Below are 21,358 nucleotides of genomic sequence, written 5' to 3'. Positions count from 1 at the left end.
AATCATGCATGCTCCATCAACAATGGCAGAGCGAATGTATTTTTAGGTACATTCTTGGATCTCTGCTCCAAGAAAGCAAGGGTTCAGGCTCTTGTTTTAGAAGCAAAGGCCCAACCTTCTTTTCCTCTTATTAAACATGCTAATACGATGCTCTTCCTTTATATATGTTTTGACCCATTCTGGCAGAAGTTAAAAATAACCAAATATTAGAAATAAATACTTATTATGAAAATAATGTAAAAATACTTGTCTGAGTCCTGAACCATCAAAATATATCAAATAATTTATTCTCTAGAAAACAAGGAAAAATGCAGTGTCATGTATGAATTTGCTAAAATCTGTTACTATATACACTAAAAATGTGTGTTACACAATTTTCAAAGATCTTGTTGAAAATCATTCAGTGCATGTGTAAGTCGTCTTATTTTATTTTCCATGGCTTTTTTATGGTATGCCATTTCCTGCAGAAGCTGCCGCATTTCTTCTTCAACACAGTAAACCTGAAAGAGCACACAGCGATTAAATAGGATTCTTGCTTTTCCTTAATATACCCAAACTCATACAATCTTGGCGTATTGCGTATGTGACAGGAACATATGTTAGCACTGGCACAGGTGAATTAGGTGGACTTTATGGCAAAATCATCATTATTCTTGCCTGTATAAGTAAGGGAATGTTTAGCTATTGCCTCATAACCAGCTACACAACATGCCACTTTACTTGAATCCAGAACCTCCTGATGGTACAAGTTCTAGAGATGTTCTGGCTGTGCAAAGTTTGAGTACTAAACCAGGGCTATTTCCATTCAGAGACTAGCTGAATAGATACAGACAAGTGAATTCCAAGGACCGTTTTAGCAGCTGCAGAACAAAAATGCAAATGCAATAAACATACAAATTTAGTACTAAAATTACTTTTTCATTTGCTGCTTCAATTTGTTTTTCCTTTTCATTTGCCAGCTGCAATAGTTCTTCCTGATGAGCTACCAACATTGACCCAAGTTGTTTTCTGAAAGCATCATCCATTTCATGAAGCTTTTCCACAGCAATCCTAAAAAGATTAAAAAAAAAAAAATAAAAATCACAGTCCTGCAAACAACTGAAGTATTTTGTTTTGTCTAATTCTGCCTTTGATAAGGTTTTAATAACATAGGCATAAAAACCAGTTATTGCAATATCTAGCTCCAGATGTCCTGTTTTCTCAAGTACACGTTCTAGATCTATGCACCATGCGTAGGGCTTCTGGCATTCCTCTTAGAAGCATTTAATCACTAACAACAGAAAGATTCAGGCTTGCTACTGTCAACATGGATAAGAACTCCACCCGTTTTCCAACACATACTTATGTTTTTGATTCTTGAGAAGACAATGACTGAACTATGTGATCCTGTAAACAGACTGTAAGCCCATCTCTTACAGAAATAGAAAAGCACCTGCTTCACAGTAGTGAAGCCTTTCCCTGGCTTCAAGCAAATTCTGCTTTTATTAATTCTAAAATAAGTAGCAACAGAAAGCAAGACAAATTATTCCACTATGCAATTAATTTACAATGAAATTTTGAAACAGAACAGAATTATCTGGGACAAAATTTCAGTTTCACTCCAGACCTTCCAACACATGATACCACTGACTATTTGAAGTGGCCATTTTTTGTTTGTTTTTGTTTTTTTTTGTTTGTTTTAAATTAAACTTAACCATAAAGGTATTTTCTTTCATTTGTTAATCACATGACCTTCCTTAAATAATAAATAAAATGTAATTAATCAATGTGTTCAATTAAAAAATGTAAAGCAAAAAAGCCTTAGTCATACTAGCTTATTACTTCAGTAACAGTGTGGTTATCACTGCTAGATACATATACAGTTTTATTAAATAGCTAATCTTTTCCTAAGAATAGTTAGGAGGGAGGAAGGAAATAAAATAAGAGATAGGGGCCAAAGAATAAAGTAAAAACCACACTAGCAATCTAAGCTTATCACAGGCAGTAGTCTACCATACATCTCCATAATGCCAGACGCATTTGAAATAACTGAGCATCATCCAAGTCCATGACTATTTTTTGGGTTATAAGTATTTTCTTCTGTATCATCTCATATTTACTGTTAACTGCTTAAAAAAATTAAAGATTGACAGTACAAGAGGAATAATAAAATAAATAAAAAACCTATTGCTACCTCTATGGGAAAGGAATGAGAGGTAACTTATAAGCAGTCTGTTTGTCACAGACTGAAATGTTAATAGCAAGTTTCATGGGAGTGTTGATCTGCTTGACCATATGAAGGCTCTGCACAGGGGTCACGACTGGCTGGATCAATGGGCTGTGGCCCATAGCATGAGGCTCAACAAGGCAAAGTGCCAGGTCCTGCACTTGGGCCACAACAACCTCATGCAATGCTACAGGCTTGGGGAAGAGAGGCTGGAAAGCTGCCTGGTGAAAAAAGAGTGTTTGTGAGGGAACTGCTGTTTAGCCTGAAGAAAAAGAGACTCAGGGGGCACCTCATCCCTCTCTACAACTACCTGAAAGGAGGATGTTCCAAAGTGGGTGTTGGTCTCTCCTCCCAAGTAACAAGCAATAGGATGAAAGGAAATGGCCTCAAATTGCACCAGAGGAGGTTTAGACTGGATATTAGGAAAAATTTCTTCACCAAAAGGGTGAACGTGCATACATGTGGCACTTAGGGATATGATTTAGTGGTGGACTTGGCAGTACTGGGTTAACGTTTGGACTTGATCTTAAAGGTCTTTTCCAACTTAAACGAATCTGTGATTCTGTGATTTATTAGTATTGTTGTGATAAATATTGAGGATCTGCCCTTAATTTCCTATAAAGTACACAAGCTATTTCCATCATCCTGCATAATGAAATACCGTGGCCTCTCTTGTAAGCCCAAGTGCTGGCTACAGGCATCAACCTGTGATTTGCAACCCACGAATCCAGGTCACGAGCTGGAAGGGTTACAGGCTCATGCTCAAAGAAACCCTGCTGCAGACCGTGCCTCGTGTGCAAGCACCTTCACTACATGACTCCAGCCAGCATGTGTGATGCCTGTAGAGAGTCTCTATCATGTAATTGTAACATGGAGTTTCCTCACTGAAAAAAAACAAAAGCACTGTGGTGGAACAGGCATACTAGGGAGGAACAAATGTAGGCTCCAATTATTCAAAGAAATTGGGAACACAGCTAAGAAGTTTACAGGAGGAATGTTTAACTGAATTCTAGTTCCACAAAGTAAGTTACCTGTATAGTAAGAATTACTTCTACACACACAGACTTTGCACTGACTCTGCCCACCAAGTACTTACTATGCATCCCTTCACCATATAATCAAACATTTTTGCATACTTATAAACAGTGCAACTCTATAATAACTACGTAGTCACAAAATAAGCTATTAAGGTGCTCACCTCTGAGTTTGAAGACTTTTATCTCTCTCCTCAATCAGCTTTTTCTCTTTGATATCAAAGTTCTCCTTCATTCGTTTAACCTGCACCTCCAGCTGACTTAATATTTCTTCTTTACCTTGCCACTTAATTTTCAGTGCACTGAAAATAAAACGCACATATTTACAATGAGTGTAGAGACCACCTAGGAGGGCTGAAAAAAAGGTTTCCCATGCTTTCATTTTTCCATATTTCTGTGGGTTTTAATAGCAAGCAAGTACTCTCTGAACATGGAATAACTTCAGAGCAGTGCTGCACAGTCATAATCACAAATTATTGCCGCTTGTAAGTATCACCTGTATGCATCCTTAATGTCATCAAGTTCTACTTCTTTCTTTTCTAGCAGTTGCTTTAATTCCTCTTTTCTTCCATTTTGCCTTTCTATTTTTTCCATTAGCTCTTCAATTTCAGCAGCTTTTTCATCCAACTGTACTTGAAAACATTTTTGAGCTTTCAGGTTTTCTTCGTGCTGTTTTCTGATTTGTTTATCTTTTTCTTGTAAGCCCTTCAGAAGATAAAATATTTTAGAACATGAACACCCTTCACTTTAACTTTATTGGCACCCTTTAACAGGATCTGTTTAGTCTAAGGTGGAATGAAGCAGAAAGGAACATATGAAAGCTTGCTGTCCTAAATGTATTATTATATGAAAAGTACTTAATCATCAAAACATAAATCTGAAATTGAAAGCAAGTTATGACAAAAGCTGTTTACAGCTCTAATACAACTTATTCTACATATACAAATCATTGAGTTCACATTCTGTTTGCTCTGATTGATAGTCTGAAGTCTCTAAATGAGATGAATTAAAACATAGTACCTCTGCTGTTAAAACAGTGATTTACAAGAAGATAAAGAAAAAATATTTACATAGTAAAATAAGCAATCTCTTCAAGAATCTTCTACTTTTCTGTTAAACTCACATGAAGAATGCTATATGCCATCCTAATTTTTCCTCTCTCAAAATCATTATCAAAAGTAGCTCAAAGTGAGACAAAAAAGAAAGTCTTTACATAAACAGGTTCAGTGAAAGATTCAAAGTAGCATCTCTGTACATCAAGTTTATATAAGGCCCTCTTCTGCTCTCTGTGAAATTAGCTGCCACTGTCAGCCTAATGGTGCTTTCCAAGTTGGTAAACTAGGAGGGCAGTCAGCTTTTATCACAACCTTTACTATAACTTGCACTGCACACCTTAGTTTTAGCTAAGCACACAAATTGTCAGACATGGCACTTACTTCTTTTAATCGCCTAATTGTTTCTGTCTGATCATCCACTATTTTGTTTTTAATTCTTATAGTATCACTGTCCTGTTCCTTTTGCTTTTTTAACATTTCAATCTCATTCGTTAAAACTTCAATTTTTGCCTCCAGTTTTCCCCGATCTTGAGCAAGATGAGCTCCTAGATAAAACAGCGTATTGACACTATAGCATTCATTTTACAGGTAAGTTCAAGATATATAATAAGGGAGGAAGGCAAAAGTAAGAACTACCTTAAAAAACAAACATGACCATTTTGCCCACTGGAAACATTGTAGAGCTTTAATCTGTAGGCAGGTAACACTTGAGAGGACATGTAGAACTGAAGGTCTACCTTTTTATCAGAGTTTCAAAGGATAAAGTCAACAGTATTTCTCGCAGACCCAGCCAGTCTCAAAGAACCCACAAGGTGGTGCTGAGTCATGTCAATAAGAAAAATGAAAAAAGCCCAAGCTTTATTTCACCCAGTATTTAACACTTCTTAAGATATATACTGAAATTTTCACATTAGATTTATCTGACAGACAAGCAGCATTATGTAACACTATTTACAAATCCTTGTTTTCCTAACTTCATGTTTGAAAGTTCTTTGTATAATATTAAGGTATTTTGACATTTAGGTTAAACAGATAAACTGCATCTATAACTATCTCCCACAATTATTATAACTGCTGTTAGAGTTCCTATAAGGATCTGCATCCTACAGAACGTCTACTTTTGCATATCTTTATAACTAGGTAAGATCAACAGAGATCAGTAAGATCCAGAGATCATGGTTATAACTATAATGGAGTGTTTATGTGAAAGGTATGACACTGAACATCACCATTCTTTTCTGAAAAAAAAAAAAAAAAATTTACCCTGTTGTGCCAACTCCTGCCCCCATATTTTTCTTTCCATTTTTAACCCATCAATCACAGATTCCTGGGCTGTCAGCTGGGAAATAAGCTTTCCATTTTCTTTTTTCAGAAGCTCAACCTGGGCAGCCTTCTGTTTGTCCTCCTTGACTACAGTTTCAAGTTCTCCAGTCTGACACTGTATAAATGAACATTGGAAAAAAGACAGTAAGATCCTTGAAAACAGGTACTCAAAATTTCAAATCACTACTAAGTGGTAGGAAAGCAACGCTTATTTGCAGCAAATTAAGTTAACTGAAGAATATTCTGCTTGCATATAGGGTTCTATCTGCATCTCTTCCCAGAAATAAAACACAAATGTTTGCTTCAAATAGACACACTTAGATACCAGAAAAATGTAAAGCTGATTTCTAAACAGCCACCTTAAATTATCAATACCATTAGAAAAGCCTGTTTAGAATTATAAATGCACAACTTTAAAAAAACCCAAGCAAACAAAAAAAAGGAAAACACCAAAAAAAACCCAAAGAGAGAAAAGAAATAGAAAGTCTAGTTAAGACACTAAAAAACAAATTAAAAGAAAACAGAAGCTGGGATGAACTTCCCACTCCCTATGATAAAGATTTATCTTCAGTTATGCAGGCTACAGATTACAGGTGCTTAATACAGTTATTTAACTTTGTAGCAGCACCACTGACTGGCAGGATGCTATCCTGTCCAATGTTTGGACACCACCAACATGTACGGAGGAGATGAGAAACAGTGCAGGGGCTGCACTGCACAGAAGTTTTAATACAAAGATGGGCTGGATCACACAATGGTTTAAAAGTTATGTTCCTAAGATTTTTAAGATTTAACAAGGTAGTACTATAATGTTAATCAGTAGTGTAAGATAAAGCAATTGTGCCCACAGTATTTTAACATCAGGCAATAAGAAAGTAATTACTAATACTGCTAATTTTATGCAACTCTGAGATATTAAGCTGTTAATAATTACTCTTGATTGTTCAATTTCATTGTTACTTCACATACAGTGACCACTGCAGAACCATGTTTCATTATTTTGAATTTATAAAGAGGTCAGGGCTATTCATTAAGGTTTTGACTTCTCAGTTTAGAGTGACCACTTGATTATATATAAAATAGTATTGCCCACACGGGAAGAAGTGCACTTCTGAAGATGGGTGAGTCTAGATTCTGCTACATGTGGAGCAGTGTGTTTAAGAAATTGAAGTGCAGGATGCATGAATACAGGCTGATGTGGAGTGCTAGGTTTTAGTGCAACAGGAAACATGTCAACCTACCTTGTATGGCATTGCTAACTTTTACAAATAAAATACTACAAAAAAAATCATATATGCAGTTGAAATGTTTTGAAACAAGTACCTTTAGGTTTGCTGTAGCTTCTTCCTTTGCTTTTGTTAGTTCTGCTATCTTTGCTTTCTGTTCTTTCACTATGCTTGTAAGGTCTTGGATCACACTTGTCATCTCTTTTTCCTTTTGTTCAAACTCAAAGACAGCTTGTTTATGTTCAGCTAGATCAGCAGTAACATTTTCAAAACCCTCTTTCACCTAAAGTTTTATAAAGACAAGACTTGAAAACTGCTAACATTTGGAAAAAATGTGTACACATACACACAAATGCCATTTCAATTTCAAACAAAGGAAGAAATATAAGTTCATCAACAGTACTTGAAATTAGTGAGTATCTTAAACTGGTTTTCTACCAGTTTGTTGGTGATACCTCAAAAAACCCCCAACCAAACCAACCAAAAAAAGCAAAACAAACAAAAACAACAAAAAACCCACCAAACCACTTCCTCCCCCCAAAAGCAACCCCCAACACCTCAAACCAAACAAATTTGAGAGAACTACAACTCCACCTAGATTGCTGTTAAATGTTTTTTTTGTCTTACCTCTTTAAACCTTTTTCCTTCAATAATTAAAGCCAAACGAAATTCATCTTCTAATTCTTTGTACTTCTGGTTTAACATATTAATTTTCTCCTGAAACTCTTTAACATGCTGTTCATGCCTCTGTTCCTCTTTAGCCACTGCTTTTGACAAAGCATCTTGAAATTCAGGTCCATTTAAAGCAACTCGGGTTTCAAGTTCTTTCCTGAAGTTATCAAACATATGCTTGAGACAAGACCTGCAGTATCTCACAGCTGTTTCAAATAATTTCCTTAGTATTTCTTAAAAAGGATAACAAATTACATAATATAGGGGATAAATTCCTTAGTTTCACAGACAGATTTCAGTCTTCTATGACAATGGCTCAGGGATAAGGAAAAGTGTTGACTACTGTTAAAACACCCGAAGGGATAATCTTTTTAATTCAGACTTTTGTAGAAATTGTTCAATTGCTCTTTTGCTATTAGTTAGCATTTGTTTGCTTAGCTGATAACAAAAATCTGGAAGAGATCGTGGAATAGGGAAAAAGCACTCCACAGCCAGATACACTCTTTTGCAGTCATTCTCTTCACCCTCACACTAGACTCTTCCTTCTCACTCAGGCCCAAAACCTGAAAAACGGAAGCAATGGGGACCTAAAGGGTTCCAGGATAAGCCTCCTTCCTATCTGGAAGAGAATGTTGAAGCAGAAGTACCTTGTACTTTAAGACTATTCTGTTCATCTGCTTTAAAGCACAAACAGAAAACACATCCACTGTCCTTCACACTACATCTTATCTTTTGGAGATTTGAGATAATAATTGGAGATCTCAAAACACAGCTATTGGATTCTTCCCACCTAAACTCTCAATTGCCTTGGTGTCTGAATACATTTAGCCTTGTAAATTGAAACACCACTTGTTTCTTTAGTTAGTACATATATGTGATTGTATTAACTAAATGGTATGAACTTATCTTCAAGTACACTTAAAAAAAAAATTTTGAGAGGAAGATGCTGGTTTTTTGAACACTGCGTTATTGTATATATGCAGATCAGCTCTTCAGACAATAATTTGAATGTGATTTTTTTATCTGATTATTTTCTGGATTAAAGATCAAGTATTTAAAATAAAAAGTTCAGCCACAGAATAAGAAAAGAGCCTATCAAATGAAAGGCTGGAAGAGCACAGTTACCTACATGGACTTATGAGTCAGGAATCTACAAGATAGGAAGATACTCTTAAATAAGCAAGAAAATGGGTGGGAAGACATCTACATTCTTACAAAGACCATCTCTCCCATTAAAAAACCAAAAACAATCCTGAACCCACAAACACACATTGGCACTTTGCAGAACACATTTAAACAAGACATATTTGCAACACTAGCATCTCTATTAGTGAAAACAGAGGATCCCATACCTTTGCTCTTGCTCTCTTAATATAAGAAGTTCGTGTAGTTGTTTTACCTTCTCCTTCTGTTGTCGGAAGGATATTCGAAGTAACTGTACTTCCCTTTCATTTGCTGACGCTTTAAGCTCTGCTTCTTGCACCCGTTTCATCTATGTAGAATTCATAAAGAGAGCACGAAGATTTTCTTAAAACTGAAATCTGTTCTTTATGTCTTATACCAGAATATCCAGGAGCAGGTGCTTTAATACAGTGTCATACATATCTACCTGGGCTCCACAAATGTCAGGATTTTTCATAAAATTTTATGGAATTTTATTATGTTACCTAGCTCAAGACAAGGGAAGTCTTTTTTTTTTTCCTTTGTCCTGTTTGTTGTTTTATTTACTGTGTATTTTACACTTGCAGAAATTTCAGACAAGATGTCTAATATTATATCTTTGCTTAACTTACTACAACAGAAAAAAGCAACTTTCATGAGGAACTAAGAACATTTGCTTAATTTATAAAGAACTTGAGAATGTTTTGCAGAAGTGGAACACATATTGATTGGCAGAATGATTTGCTCAATTACAAACTCTCATATTGTAATAATTTCATTAGTTTCAAGCAAAACATTTGTATGTATTCAATATAACTTTTTTTAAACACAGTTACAAAAATCTGTATATTTCCTAGTTATATGTTTAAAATTGCTGAACAGAGTTGCATCTAATGATTTTAGGAAAAAATGAAGAATCAGTATAAACACCAGGTGGCATGCTCTGCTTTTTCTGTTTAATGCAAGCTTTTATGAATTTTGTAATTTGAAGCCATATACAAACCAAGCTGTATTTTTTAACTCAGCAAGTAGGAATAAAAAGATATGAAAAAAGTTATAAAAAAGGTTTTAATTACTCATGAAATGGTAATTCAGAATCAAGACACTTCAGAAGGCTCCAAGTTAGCACATGTCACAGAAACAGCAGAGGTGATGTTAATGAAGATATTCTTACTCCTCATCATTACTTGTGGCATTCATCTTGAGCCTTTTGTGCTCAAGCAGTGAGAAGTAACAACTTAACTTTCTTGTCAACCTGTCCTAAGCAAAGGGTCCTCACATTTTGTACTTACACAAGTTTTATGTCTTTGCTTTCAAGAGTATCAATTCTGTGATTATCAAATCGATTAGTCTTAAGTGTCAGTAATCTAATGGCAGAGCTAGAATACAAGATACAACCTAGTTTACTTTCCAACTCACAAGAAAACAAACACCCCCCTGCAACCCTCACAAAACAAAAAATAAAAAATAAAATCCCAAATAGTTTTCTTCCAATTCTGTCACAACTGTCCCCCTCAGCTGAATTTTTGAAAGATCAAAATGAAAGACAAAAAATCAAGAGCTGTATTGAATGTCCTGCACTGATGAATAAAACATTGTTTTCAATGTTCATCATTGCCTGCAATGATACATATGTGCTTATTATATATATCCTTAAGATACATATGTGCTGCTGCATGATATGAGTTCCAGCTTGAGAATGTCGGAGATACCTAAAATTCACACATTAACTTCAGTTGTATGAAAATTATTGCGAGACTTGAATATGAAACTAAGTTCCCATATTAAACCTCTTCATGTGCCCCACTGTACTGCTGTTGTTTTGTGGATTAAGTAAAGCAATTTTCTCCAAAACTGAAACACTTAAACCCAAAGATTTCCAGTGAGAATACATGTAAATTTAAAGACTTCTGGAAAATATTTACACATTTAGATGCATTTAGCTTGTTTATCTTGAATCCCTTACAGAAGTAATCTAGTAATATTGACTGAAGTCCTTAAGTAGTGACTACCCTGAGTAACCAAAATTTACCCCAAAACTAAGTACCAATGTGTACTAGAAGAAAGCTTTATAAAATATTGTAAAATTTGTTAATCTTGGCATTGATAAAATAGGCCAAAGGTATATTAAATCTGAACATTCAGAAAGAGAGTTTAGTTTCTAGAGCACCATGATTATTCTTCGAAACATAATTAAAGAGTATTTGCTACAGGATCTTAGAGACAGGAACTTAATTAAATTTTGCAGTTAATAAAAATGATGCTACTATTATCAAAGAGACTACTTATGCCTACAAACTCATTAAAAGAAAATTAAAAACCTCATACACCAATAAGGTATTTTCTTCCTTATAGGAAAGGAAAAAAAGAAACCCAAACCAAATGAAAAAAGCAACCACTCTCCTCTAAATCACTAAATTTGGTACTTTTCAAAGTGACAAGCAGGTATCTGATCTAAACTGAAGGTCACTTCCAGATCCATAACAGCTTCTGGGTATTTACAAGTAAGGAAAAAAAAAAATGGAAGCGATACTCAGGTGCCTAAACAGAAGCCTGAAGCCAAGGATGGCTACTTCGTAACTTGAATAGCACTTGGAGATCAGTTGTCAGCAAACTCCCCAGTTCTTTTTCTTTTCAGGGTATCTGAATGATCAGATTTCCTACAGCACCATACTAGTGGTTCAGAAGTTTTTCAGCGACAAAGGAATGGGCTAATATAAGAATATAATCAAACAATTGGAATAGATATTGGTAGATGCAGCATTTGGCCACTGAAAGTTCACCAATTATTATGTTAGATACAGTGGCAATATCTGCTTCAGCATCTTCCATGTTATGTATTTGTACACTGAACAGAGGACCTCTGCCAAAAAAAAAAAAAAAAAAAAAATCATCATTATGTTCTCATCTTTAAAGCAAACTCAAAACCACTTTAATTTGTTTTTTTTTTCTGGTGGGAATTAAAAACATTTAATTCTTTAAATCAGTAAAACAGAACTATCAGATTTCCATCCTCATAGTAAGATCATTATTGATTTCAGCAACATTTTAGAAAACTTGTTATTCCTGAATATTGTCAGAAAATACCAACTCTCCATGTTAACAGGACTTGCTCTCCTTTACCTTAAGGCCACATCACATGACATACCTCTATTTGTAAGAGACATTAACTGACAATTAAAGTGGATACTTATTATTAAATATGATTATGATGAAAAAAAAAGCCCCAGCTTCTATTGTGGAAAACTCAGACTTAAGGCTTGTAAAATCTAGTGTCTCTTGATATCTAGGATTACAGTAGCTATCCTGTTGATACTGTATTATTTATGTATTATTTACCCATGAAAAATATTTACCTCTGTTGTTCGTTGCTGCAGTCGCTGTGTCTCCTTCTTAGATAGCGTTTCTTCTAAAGCTTGTATGGCCTTCTGATATTCTGCTTCTTTATTTCTTGCCTGATTTAACTCATTAGTAAGTCTTTCAGTTTCACCTTTCAACTGTTGTACATCTGCTTGCAGTCTTGCTTTATTATTTCTCTCTTTCAATATCAGTTCCTTTAGCCTGAAAATAAATGCAATAGGGTTGTATTACAAATATTTTATTATTTAGGGTGATGTCAAATGCACTGAGAAAAACACATCAGTAAGCATTGTAGTACCCTATCTTGTTCTTTGATGAGTTTTACTATTTAAAGCACTGCCATGTAAAACTGTTAAAAGATATATAAAATATTTCTGAAGCTGTGCACAGCATCACTATATTGAGCTTCATTTTAAAAGAAACAAGGCTAGAGACAGGTTCTTCAAGAAAATGGCATTCCAGTATCATTTTTCTTTATACAGAAATTGAACATGTTAACAATTTCTAATTTAATAATTTTCTTCAGAAAAAATTGTAATATCCTTTAATGCTCTAATAATTTTTGATACAAGATCTATCTTACAATAAAAGGAACATAATAAGCCTCTTATTTAAGGTGGTAATAAATAAAAGGCAGAAGTGAACCTAAAACAGAGGAAAAAAATGGGAAATAATCACAGCCAGTCACAAAATGGTAACTCAGGAAGCATTTGGCTTGTTTCTTCCTTACACAAAAGAAAATGGGTCTTTGATAAATACAATGCAGTTAAGACAAATAGAACAGACATCTCCAATTACAGCCAACAACAAACAATGCTCTTAGGAGGGAGAACTTTTTTTTTTAAAAAAAAACAATGCTGCTCAGAACTTACAAGGATGATAACAGCAGTCTGTAGGAAGATATACTAGGCCTGACCAGGACAGAATATTGCCTGTTGGACAACTCTGCTCTGCCAGAAACATCTTTGTTCAAGCGCACTGTGCAGGAAAAAAGAACCCAAAAAAACGCCAAACCAATCACTGTAGATGGAAAGGAAGACTGGAAATTGGAAGCCAAAAGTATGAGCATGAGACAGCCACTATAGCCTGTGCTGAACAATTATGATACAGACTGCTTGGAAAATAATGGCTAGAATACCAATACTGTTCTGAGACAAGAACAGGAAGAAAGGAATTTCATTAGGTAATAGAGAAATTTTATCACTACTTCTTGCTGCATTATTTTCCAAGTACATTGTTTAAAGCTGTTCTGCTTTCTTAAGACTATAAATTGAATTGTCTTAAATGAAAAAAAACCAACAACCAAACAACAAACTCTTATACTGCAGCACTGTTTCCCTACCTGTCTGTAGTGTATACAGCCATACTCTGAAGACTCTTTTCTTCTTTTGCATGTTTCTGTAGCTCTCTGACATGCTCTATTAATTTCTTCTCTGCTTGCTCTGCTTTCCGCCTCCTTTCTTTCTCCTGATCCAGTTCCTGAATCAGCACCTTAGCAAGTACATGGTAAGCATCAATTTACTAGGAAACACTGAAGTGTAGCCAAAAATTACAAATAATATTCATAACTGTAGAATAAGATTTTTTTGTCTTTCTGGAACTCATGGAGGATAGGGGAAAGTGCAAGCGACCAGGCCAAATAACCCCATAGAAACGAAATAAAATAAATTTTCTTCCAGCTGACACTGCAAGAACTCCACTATTTTTTTGATAGTATCTACATGCAATTATTTTTTGTCACGTCCAATTTTAAAGTTTCACCAGGAGACATATGCCTGGCTTCAGGTGAAAATATATTTCACTTGAAATGATGCAAAACATACTCGGTATGTTGATTCCTCTGTGGCATTTGAATTAATTTCTTCTACTTTTTCTATATTGTTCTGTCTTCCAGTTAGCATTTCAGCTTTCTTTCCCACTACTTCCAAGTATCGAGTATTTGATGATGAACTGAGATGAGAGTCTGTCTGACTGGAGTATGAACACTTTGAGGAACTCTTCTTCTCTTCCCTGTAATAGCAGGGCATCAAGGTATAGTTAAAAACATGCAAGGTTTAAACAATAACAGAGGATTCAGACATTTTTCCAGAACAAAATTTTACAGTTCTTTGTAGAAGCTGAATTTTAGAGAGGTTCAAAACTACGTAGAAAATAATTTGCAAGCAGATTGTAAAACAGCTAAATTCAAATCTTCAGCTGTAAAAAAGTATGTAGTACTAGTAGATGGTATCTGAAAAAACTCCTGATCATAGACATAAAACAATTTTAAAAAAGCAGGAGTTGTAGAACTGCACTGGCTGACTAAACTAATATATTCCAACTTATATCATCTTCTACTCATCACTTCTGATATTTGCTACATGAATCAAGCAAATTACCATGACATCCTCAGTTTCATCACAAAATACAGACAGTTACATTCTTGACTACCGTTCTGACACCATGAATCTTTTATTCTTTTAGTAACTCACTTCTGTCACCATAATTTAAAACAAAGATGAAACTGTAAGCTGTTAGAATTCTGAAAGTGTTTTGGAATCTTCAGTGCAATTTTCTTTTTGCCTAAAGACAAAAAATGCTTATATACTGAAATGACTGAGTGAAGCCTCAGTAGCTAATAATTTCTAGAGCACTATTAGCAGAGCTAATTTACCTAACCTACCACTTTCAGCAAAATGTTTCAAGTTAAACTACATTCACTCTGACAATACTCAGCTTAATTCATTCTGGCTTCATACATGGCAAACATTGGGATACCTGTCAGTTACTTTGTTCTTGAGGGGATGCACATGACACCTCGTAGGTAATGTAGTTCTATGGTAAGCAGAGAGCTTGCTTCTTTTTGTAACCTTTCTATTCTTCTCTTTCCTGCTCTCAATTTCGCTCTCAGAAGTTGGATCTGTGTCTCTCTTAGCTTTGAGACCACTTGGAGAAGCTTCCCTTCCTGAGGCATCAGATACCTAAAAACAGATAGAAGTTTTATCTGAGCATATTACCCTTTCTAATTGGCTAATTTCTAATACTTATTCAGATGCTACTTTTAAAGTTTACACAGAATAATTTTGATAGAAAAGTAATTAATTGCTTCTGAACAACCCCTCCCCTCCTTGTAGGGAGGGAACAAAACCTTTAATTGTTTTCAAGTTAAAATAAGCCCAACAGAACAGCATGCTTGAGAACACACAGTTCTGAAAACACCTTTTTGAAACACCTGAAATTTGGTAAAATCCTTAGGCACAGAAGCTTGGACCAAAATGTGGAACAAACAGCACTTAAAACCAAAGCCACCTTGCAAACATGTAACATACACCACAAGCAGTTACAAAAACACACTTGACAAACGTATCGGACCAACTAGTGAAATAAATTTTCACCAACTCTATAATCCAGATATTTTGCTGCATTTCATATTTTATTATGGTTCACTTACTATATTGATGGCTTCAGGGTAAAAAAACAGAAAACAATTTTCTAATACAGTATGCCCTAATTCCATACCTTATGGTTTTTACTCAGTATGAAAGTTTTTGTGACTTACTCAGTTTTAAAGACTTGGTTTTGGTTTATTCCCTGTTTCTCATAATTATTAAGAACACATTAGCACTAAGTCAGCACACACATAGCAGTAGAAATGCTCCAGTCTGTCCCAGTTAGCTTTTGAATTATCAAAAGGTAAACCTCATTTTACAAACAAAATTTTCTGTACAATCACAGAAAAAAAAAAAAAAAAATCACCTTTTGCAGTATCTGTGAAATCTGGTCTTCCATTTTTTTAATTCTCATCTCACTGTATATTTTAACAAGTTCAGCCTTCTCTGGTTCTGAAGATGAGACAAGCTCTGTAGAGGAGCTGATGGAGTTTTGTTCTGGTATTTTTGTACGCTGATGGAAATGAGCTAATGCCTGGTCGATATGTGGTGTCACTACTGGTAAGCTAACATAGCTCTATCAAAAGGAAAGACAACCCTTGTAACATTAATGAGTTACAATGCAATATATATAAAAAAAAAAGATCCATTTGCAAATCAGTACACAGAATCTACAGCACCTGATCTTTGGATGAGGGACACCCAGGTGAAACCAAACAGCTCCAGATGTCTTCTAAACACTGCAAATCTGAACATTTTTTTTCTGCTGGGCCCACTGGGTCACCAGAAGTATTTCTTCCATCTAGAGCTGTTAGTTGTGGCAACATCTGAAGAACAATTTCTCTATAACCTTGAGGAAAACAAAGTGCATTTAAACTGAAATAAATCCCCAAAGAAGATGATGGGGTACATAAAATGCACTAAACAAATTATTCACTGGATTTGTAACAGAACAAAAATGTGTAGTGAGTTACCTTGTCTTGCCTTTCCCCATCCATAAGGCTTTTGACAGGCATTAAAAAACAAGTTGACTGGGAAACTGCCTGCCTACTCCTGGTCTATATGAGCATTTCCCCCCCACCACCAGCACACAGCAGTTGCATGGACAAACTTAGTATCAGCTTACTGCACCAAAACAGTTTTATCAAGTGCTAGGGTAGACACAGTCATGGAAAGACAAGTTCAGACAGGGCTTAGGTAATGTCATCCTTTGATAATAATGTCATCCTTTTTCCGTGAATGAAATAAGCAATTATGAAACTGCAAGACATCGAAATGAAATTTCTTTAAATGAATAGAATTTGGGCTTCTGAACACTGTAGTTCCAAAAGTGCCACCACAGAGGTAGATATGAAGAGGTATGCAAAACGCTTACAGAAAAAAATAGTGTAATTTTCTAAGTTATCCAGATAACTTTAACAGTCCTGTTACTGCTTTCATGGTGCCTGAATACCTCTGTAAAACTCATTCATGTGTGCTTTTGAAAACATTACCTAGGTCCTTTTTTGTCTTCCCTCAATTATCTCCAAGAACTGTACACATACACCTTTATCAGTTGCGTGCTCATAATATGATTGCTATTTCGTAATATAATTCCTACTATTCTGCTCTTCATAATGAAATTCTCTTTGAGCTACACCAAAAGTATCAAGCCCCCACTTCCACCTTCCTGTAGATTTTCCCTCTCTTATACACAAATAAGACCTGCACCAAGACAGGATGAACTTAACTTGTGAACACCGGCTGTAACATTTAAAGGACACAAAAACCCTATACCAAAACAAGAAGCTCTAGGCAATGACACTGAAAGTGATATATCCACATGCATTTCTCCAGCTTGTCTCCACGCTGCCTAGTGAAATCCTTGCCTACTACTTTGATGAAAATGCTAATTACTGCAGAGCATCATAGAGTCCATCACTACTTTCTGAAGCTGTGGGAAAAGAAGGAAAGGCTAATAGTGCTTATTACTGATCTTCCTCTTCTGACCTCTCTCAGTAGAAGACCATCTACTTACCATGCCTGTCCTTTTTCTACATAGCTCAATATCTCTCTGTACATTCTTCAAATTCTCCACCCACCCACCATATAATACTCCTGTTCTCCAATTTCTGCAATACCTTCTTTTCCCATCACTCTTTGTCTATCTCCCACCTTAACCCAAAATAAAATGTGAAAAACTGAGCCTTATCAAGGCATACAACAAATGACAATTTTGATAATATGCTGGGGGTGAAGAGAATTTTTTTTTTTTTTTTAAACTGGAAACAGATTAGTTTTGTTAGAAGTTAGATTTCTGCAAGCTGGCTGGTTAATGAACAAATAAATAAGTGTCAGAACCTGGCTTACAGTTTAGAGAAACCACTGACCTAATGAGTACAAAGCATCTACCTGAGATCCATACCTGCTGTGTGACAAACTGGATTGGCTTTTCCATTTTTTTCCAGTGTCAGATGTGTCAAACTGCACAGCCCCTTTGTGCACTGAACTAAGTGATTAATATTGTTTACATAGTTGCTGTGAAGGTCAATATGGCTAAGCTTATGATTGGTTCCATGAAGGCACTGAAATCCTGAAAATTTGAGAAAAAACACCAAAGTAATGATTTCTGCTACAATTCCTGACTAGTTTAGAACAAATTGCATCTTGATAAAAGATATTCAGGAAGTTACACATCATAGTAACTGGAAATCCCATAACAACTCCACATTCCTGTCTACATACATTAACTAGCTATGGTACCCTCCACACAGTTAAAAAAAAAAGCTGGGGAGCTTTAAGGAAAGATTAGTTTCTAATTGTTAAGCATGTAGAAAAATAAACATTTTGCTTCAAGTTCCTTTTTATAACTCAGATCATTAACAAAATTGTTACCAATGTTCTTTTAAATTTTCTATTATTATTATTTAAATTTTCTATTATTCTCTTCATTCTGTAACTTAAAATCTTGGTTAGAAGCAACAACTGGACATTCCAACAAACAGATTTAGAAGAGAAATCCATATCATAGACAAAGCTACATTTCTGTCCTATAAAAAGAAAGATATGAATATTTTGGAAATATCTTCTGAGACTTTCACTTGCTTTCACTTTGGAAATAAGCTTGAAATGTTTTGTGTGCTACTTTGTGAACAAGCTCAACTCACCACATATAGAATAAATTCCAGTTCAGAACAACCCTTAATGTTAGGAACTTGAAAGCTGCGAGTACTCAGAGGAATTGCCACCTTTCACAGCATTACTCAGGATCTGGCTGAACTACTGGAAACTTTTAAAAATATACTTGGTCAAAACTAAAGTGAGGCAAATGCTTTTTATTGCACTGTACATACTAAAGTCACTTACCAGAGAGATCATGTATGTGATTATATGACAAATTCAGCATAGTTAAATTACAGAGTTTTTCCAGTCCTAAACAAAATGAGGGAAAAAAGAAACAGCAAGATATTCAAAAGAATGTTCTGCTTTGATCAAATCAAAACTTGCAGAGCAACTTTCAAAAATCCTAACTACAAATTATGACAGTGAACTACAATCACAGTATAAAAATCAGGTTTACCTTCTAAATTAAGGCATTTTGCTATGATAAAGCTTACAGAGACTACGTAGTCTTGTTGTGGTTTAAGCCTAGCCAGCAACTAAATACCACACAGACATTCACTGACCCCTGCCTCTTCCCCTCTCTCCAGGCAGGATGGGGAGGAGAATCAAAAATATGTAAACCTCACAAGTTGAGATCTGAACAGTTTAATAACTAAAGTACAATATAACACCAAGGGAAATAACAAGGGGAGAGAATATAAAACTAAAAGGGAAAGGGAAAACCATAAACACAAGTGATGCACTATACAACTGCTCACCACCTGCAGACCGATACTCAGTTTGACCCGAGCAGCATTCAGTCGCTTCCAGGTAACTCCCCCCAGTTGACATATTGGGCATGATATGCTGTGGTATGGAATACCCCTTTGGGTAGTTTGGGTCAGGTGTCCTGTTTCTGCTCTTTCCTGGCTTCTTGTGCCCCTCCTCATTGGCAGAGCACAAGAGAATGAAAAGTCCTTGATTGGGCTAAGCATTTACTTAGCAAAAACTAAAACATTGGTGTGTTATCAGCATTGTTCTCAGACTAAAGCCAAAACACAGCTCTGTGCCAGCTACTAGGAAGAAAATTAACTTTATCCCAGCTGAAAGCAGGACAACCCTTTTTAAAATTTACATCATAATGTGGTTAGTAGTTCAACTAAGTTCATATAACCTTAATTATGTATATACTTTCCAGAACCAAGCTTTAACACAGCTCCTAGAAAAGCTTCATTTGTTGCTAAATGGACAGAAATAAATATTGCAGACCCTCCACTTTCGTTATCAGGTTACAGGATAAGCTTAGGGTGCGCAGATTAGCCAGGGAACTTAGCCCCTCGATCCGGTGGATTTGATTTGACGACAGGTCTAAATGTTGCAGGTTCCAGAGATGACCCAGACCTTCGATCCTGGTGATGCGGTTACAGTGCACATTGAGGGTGTGCAGCTCTGAGCTCGGGGAGACCTCCAGCAAGCTATCAAGGAAAGGCACCTGTCATCAGCCAGGCAGCTTCATTCTCGGGCTGCTCCCCCAGCACCGCGTCACGGCATTCCCTCACCCCAAGGACCCAGCTCCCCGCAACCTCCCCTCACCCCAGGGGCCCAGCTCCCCATGCTTACTCCGACAAGCTCCTCACCTCTGAATCCCCTTATCCACGAGGTAGAGCTCTCCAGGGATAGCGCGTTCCCCCTCCATACCGCCGCTTACTCGTACAAAACACCGCTTTACTTCAAACTTCCCTCCCTTCCCAACGGCGGCAGTCTGTGCTTTACGGCTAGAACACAAAACTCCTCACAACCCCACCGCAAAGCAGCGCTGGGGGCAGGCTCAGCGGAGGGAGGCAGGGCAATCGGAGCATGCGCAAGGCGGCAGGAGAGCTCGCGGCCCGCTTGTGGGCGGGCGTCGTTTTGGCGCTGATCTTGTGCTTCCCTCGTCGTTCCTCGTGGGAACTGGGTTCATACGGACGGCTGCAGTGAATTCCCATCAGCGAGCTGTCTGGGGCTTTGGATATTTTTATAACTGATACAGTATTAAGAGTTTACTGCAGTCGTGGTTCAGAGCTCGCCACTGGCTCAGCAGATCTGGCTCGGCTCTACATCGGCAGCAGTCACAAAGCACCTTTGTAGAGGAGGCATTCATAGCCCCCTGAAGCTCTGGCATCACTTGGAGTATCGGCTCGGTACTTGCCCGTGTCATGTCCGCTCAGGGGCAGGGTGCTGAAATCTGGGGTTTCCACCCCTGTGTTTGTGCGTGGCGTGACTCCCGCTGGATCCTGAAACAATCCAAGGGATGGGTTGAGCTGCTGGGGGATTCTGCTGGGCACGAGTAGGGGATCATGTTCAATATGGTATGTCTGCGTGGCTGGGGAGAGCCTCTGGGTGACCATAGCTAGTGACAGGACACTGGTTACATTGTGGCTAGGACTTTGAAGAGAAATATAGCGGTGAATTTTAGTAAGGCTGGGTACATGTTGTAATAGGCTTTTTACTTGGACTGGTTACTGTGGATGCTTTTTAATATCGGTGCTATTGTAGTACCCCCTTTACAATACCATATTGACATTGATTCATGAATGGCTTTGTTTTTAAGGGCACCATGGCATTGCTGTATAAGTTTACAGTGCATTATGGAACATTTGATTTGGAAAATGGAAGCCCATCCTGATGAGGGGTGGATTCATCAAGCCATCTAAAAGTAGAAGAGGTGTCATTTCCAGTGGGCAGTTCATACAGCTGTTGCTGGGAGTGAATGGGTCTTAACCCATCTCTTGCTCTTTACTGCAGGGGAAGTCTTCACAAAGCGTGGATGCTTGGTTTTTAAACGTTTGCATTTACACAGATATGTGCTATTGTTGGACATGCTCACCAGCTA

The 21,358-nt window shown here is 36.6% G+C and overlaps 1 protein-coding gene across 4 annotated transcripts; it reads right to left on the bottom strand.

Annotated features, from left to right (window-relative positions):
- Positions 1-255: 255 nt before the first annotated feature.
- Positions 256-20,303, bottom strand: LRRCC1 (leucine rich repeat and coiled-coil centrosomal protein 1). Of its 4 annotated transcripts, XM_062641628.1 has the most exons (19): positions 20,124-20,302; positions 19,756-19,961; positions 18,751-18,816; positions 17,810-17,977; positions 16,086-16,255; positions 15,773-15,982; positions 14,795-14,997; positions 13,861-14,047; positions 13,380-13,528; positions 12,034-12,238; positions 8,869-9,008; positions 7,472-7,673; positions 6,942-7,127; positions 5,559-5,733; positions 4,677-4,840; positions 3,737-3,945; positions 3,405-3,542; positions 915-1,050; positions 256-500 (listed from the first exon to the last, which is right to left on the bottom strand). In XM_062641628.1, the coding sequence occupies exons 1-19, from the start codon at positions 20,180-20,182 to the stop codon at positions 378-380; spliced, it is 3,096 nt and encodes a 1,031-aa protein (XP_062497612.1). In that variant the 5' UTR covers positions 20,183-20,302; the 3' UTR covers positions 256-377. The 4 variants fall into 4 exon arrangements, with proteins under 4 accessions (XP_062497612.1, XP_062497614.1, XP_062497615.1 ...); XM_062641630.1 differs by lacking the exon at positions 19,756-19,961 and having other exon boundaries at positions 20,124-20,202; XM_062641631.1 differs by lacking the exon at positions 20,124-20,302 and having other exon boundaries at positions 19,780-19,909.
- Positions 20,304-21,358: the final 1,055 nt, after the last annotated feature.

This window comes from Pezoporus occidentalis, unplaced genomic scaffold (assembly GCF_034315485.1).
Source record: "Pezoporus occidentalis ecotype Australia unplaced genomic scaffold, CSIRO_AGI_Poc_V1 ctg69, whole genome shotgun sequence".
In the NCBI taxonomy this organism is placed as follows: domain Eukaryota; kingdom Metazoa; phylum Chordata; class Aves; order Psittaciformes; family Psittacidae; genus Pezoporus; species Pezoporus occidentalis.
This window is presented reverse-complemented; position numbering and strand designations above follow the sequence as displayed.

Coding starts and splice junctions, on each gene's coding strand:
- LRRCC1 (XM_062641628.1), bottom strand. CDS start 20,182: ATGGAGGGGGAACGCGCTATCCCTGGAGAGCTCTACCTCGTGGATAAG. Junction 9,009..12,033: donor TGCAGCAACGAACAACAGAG/GTAAATATTTTT, acceptor AATTCTACATAG/ATGAAACGGGTGCAAGAAGC. Junction 4,841..5,558: donor GCAGGAGTTGGCACAACAGG/GTAAATTTTTTT, acceptor TGTTTTATCTAG/GAGCTCATCTTGCTCAAGAT.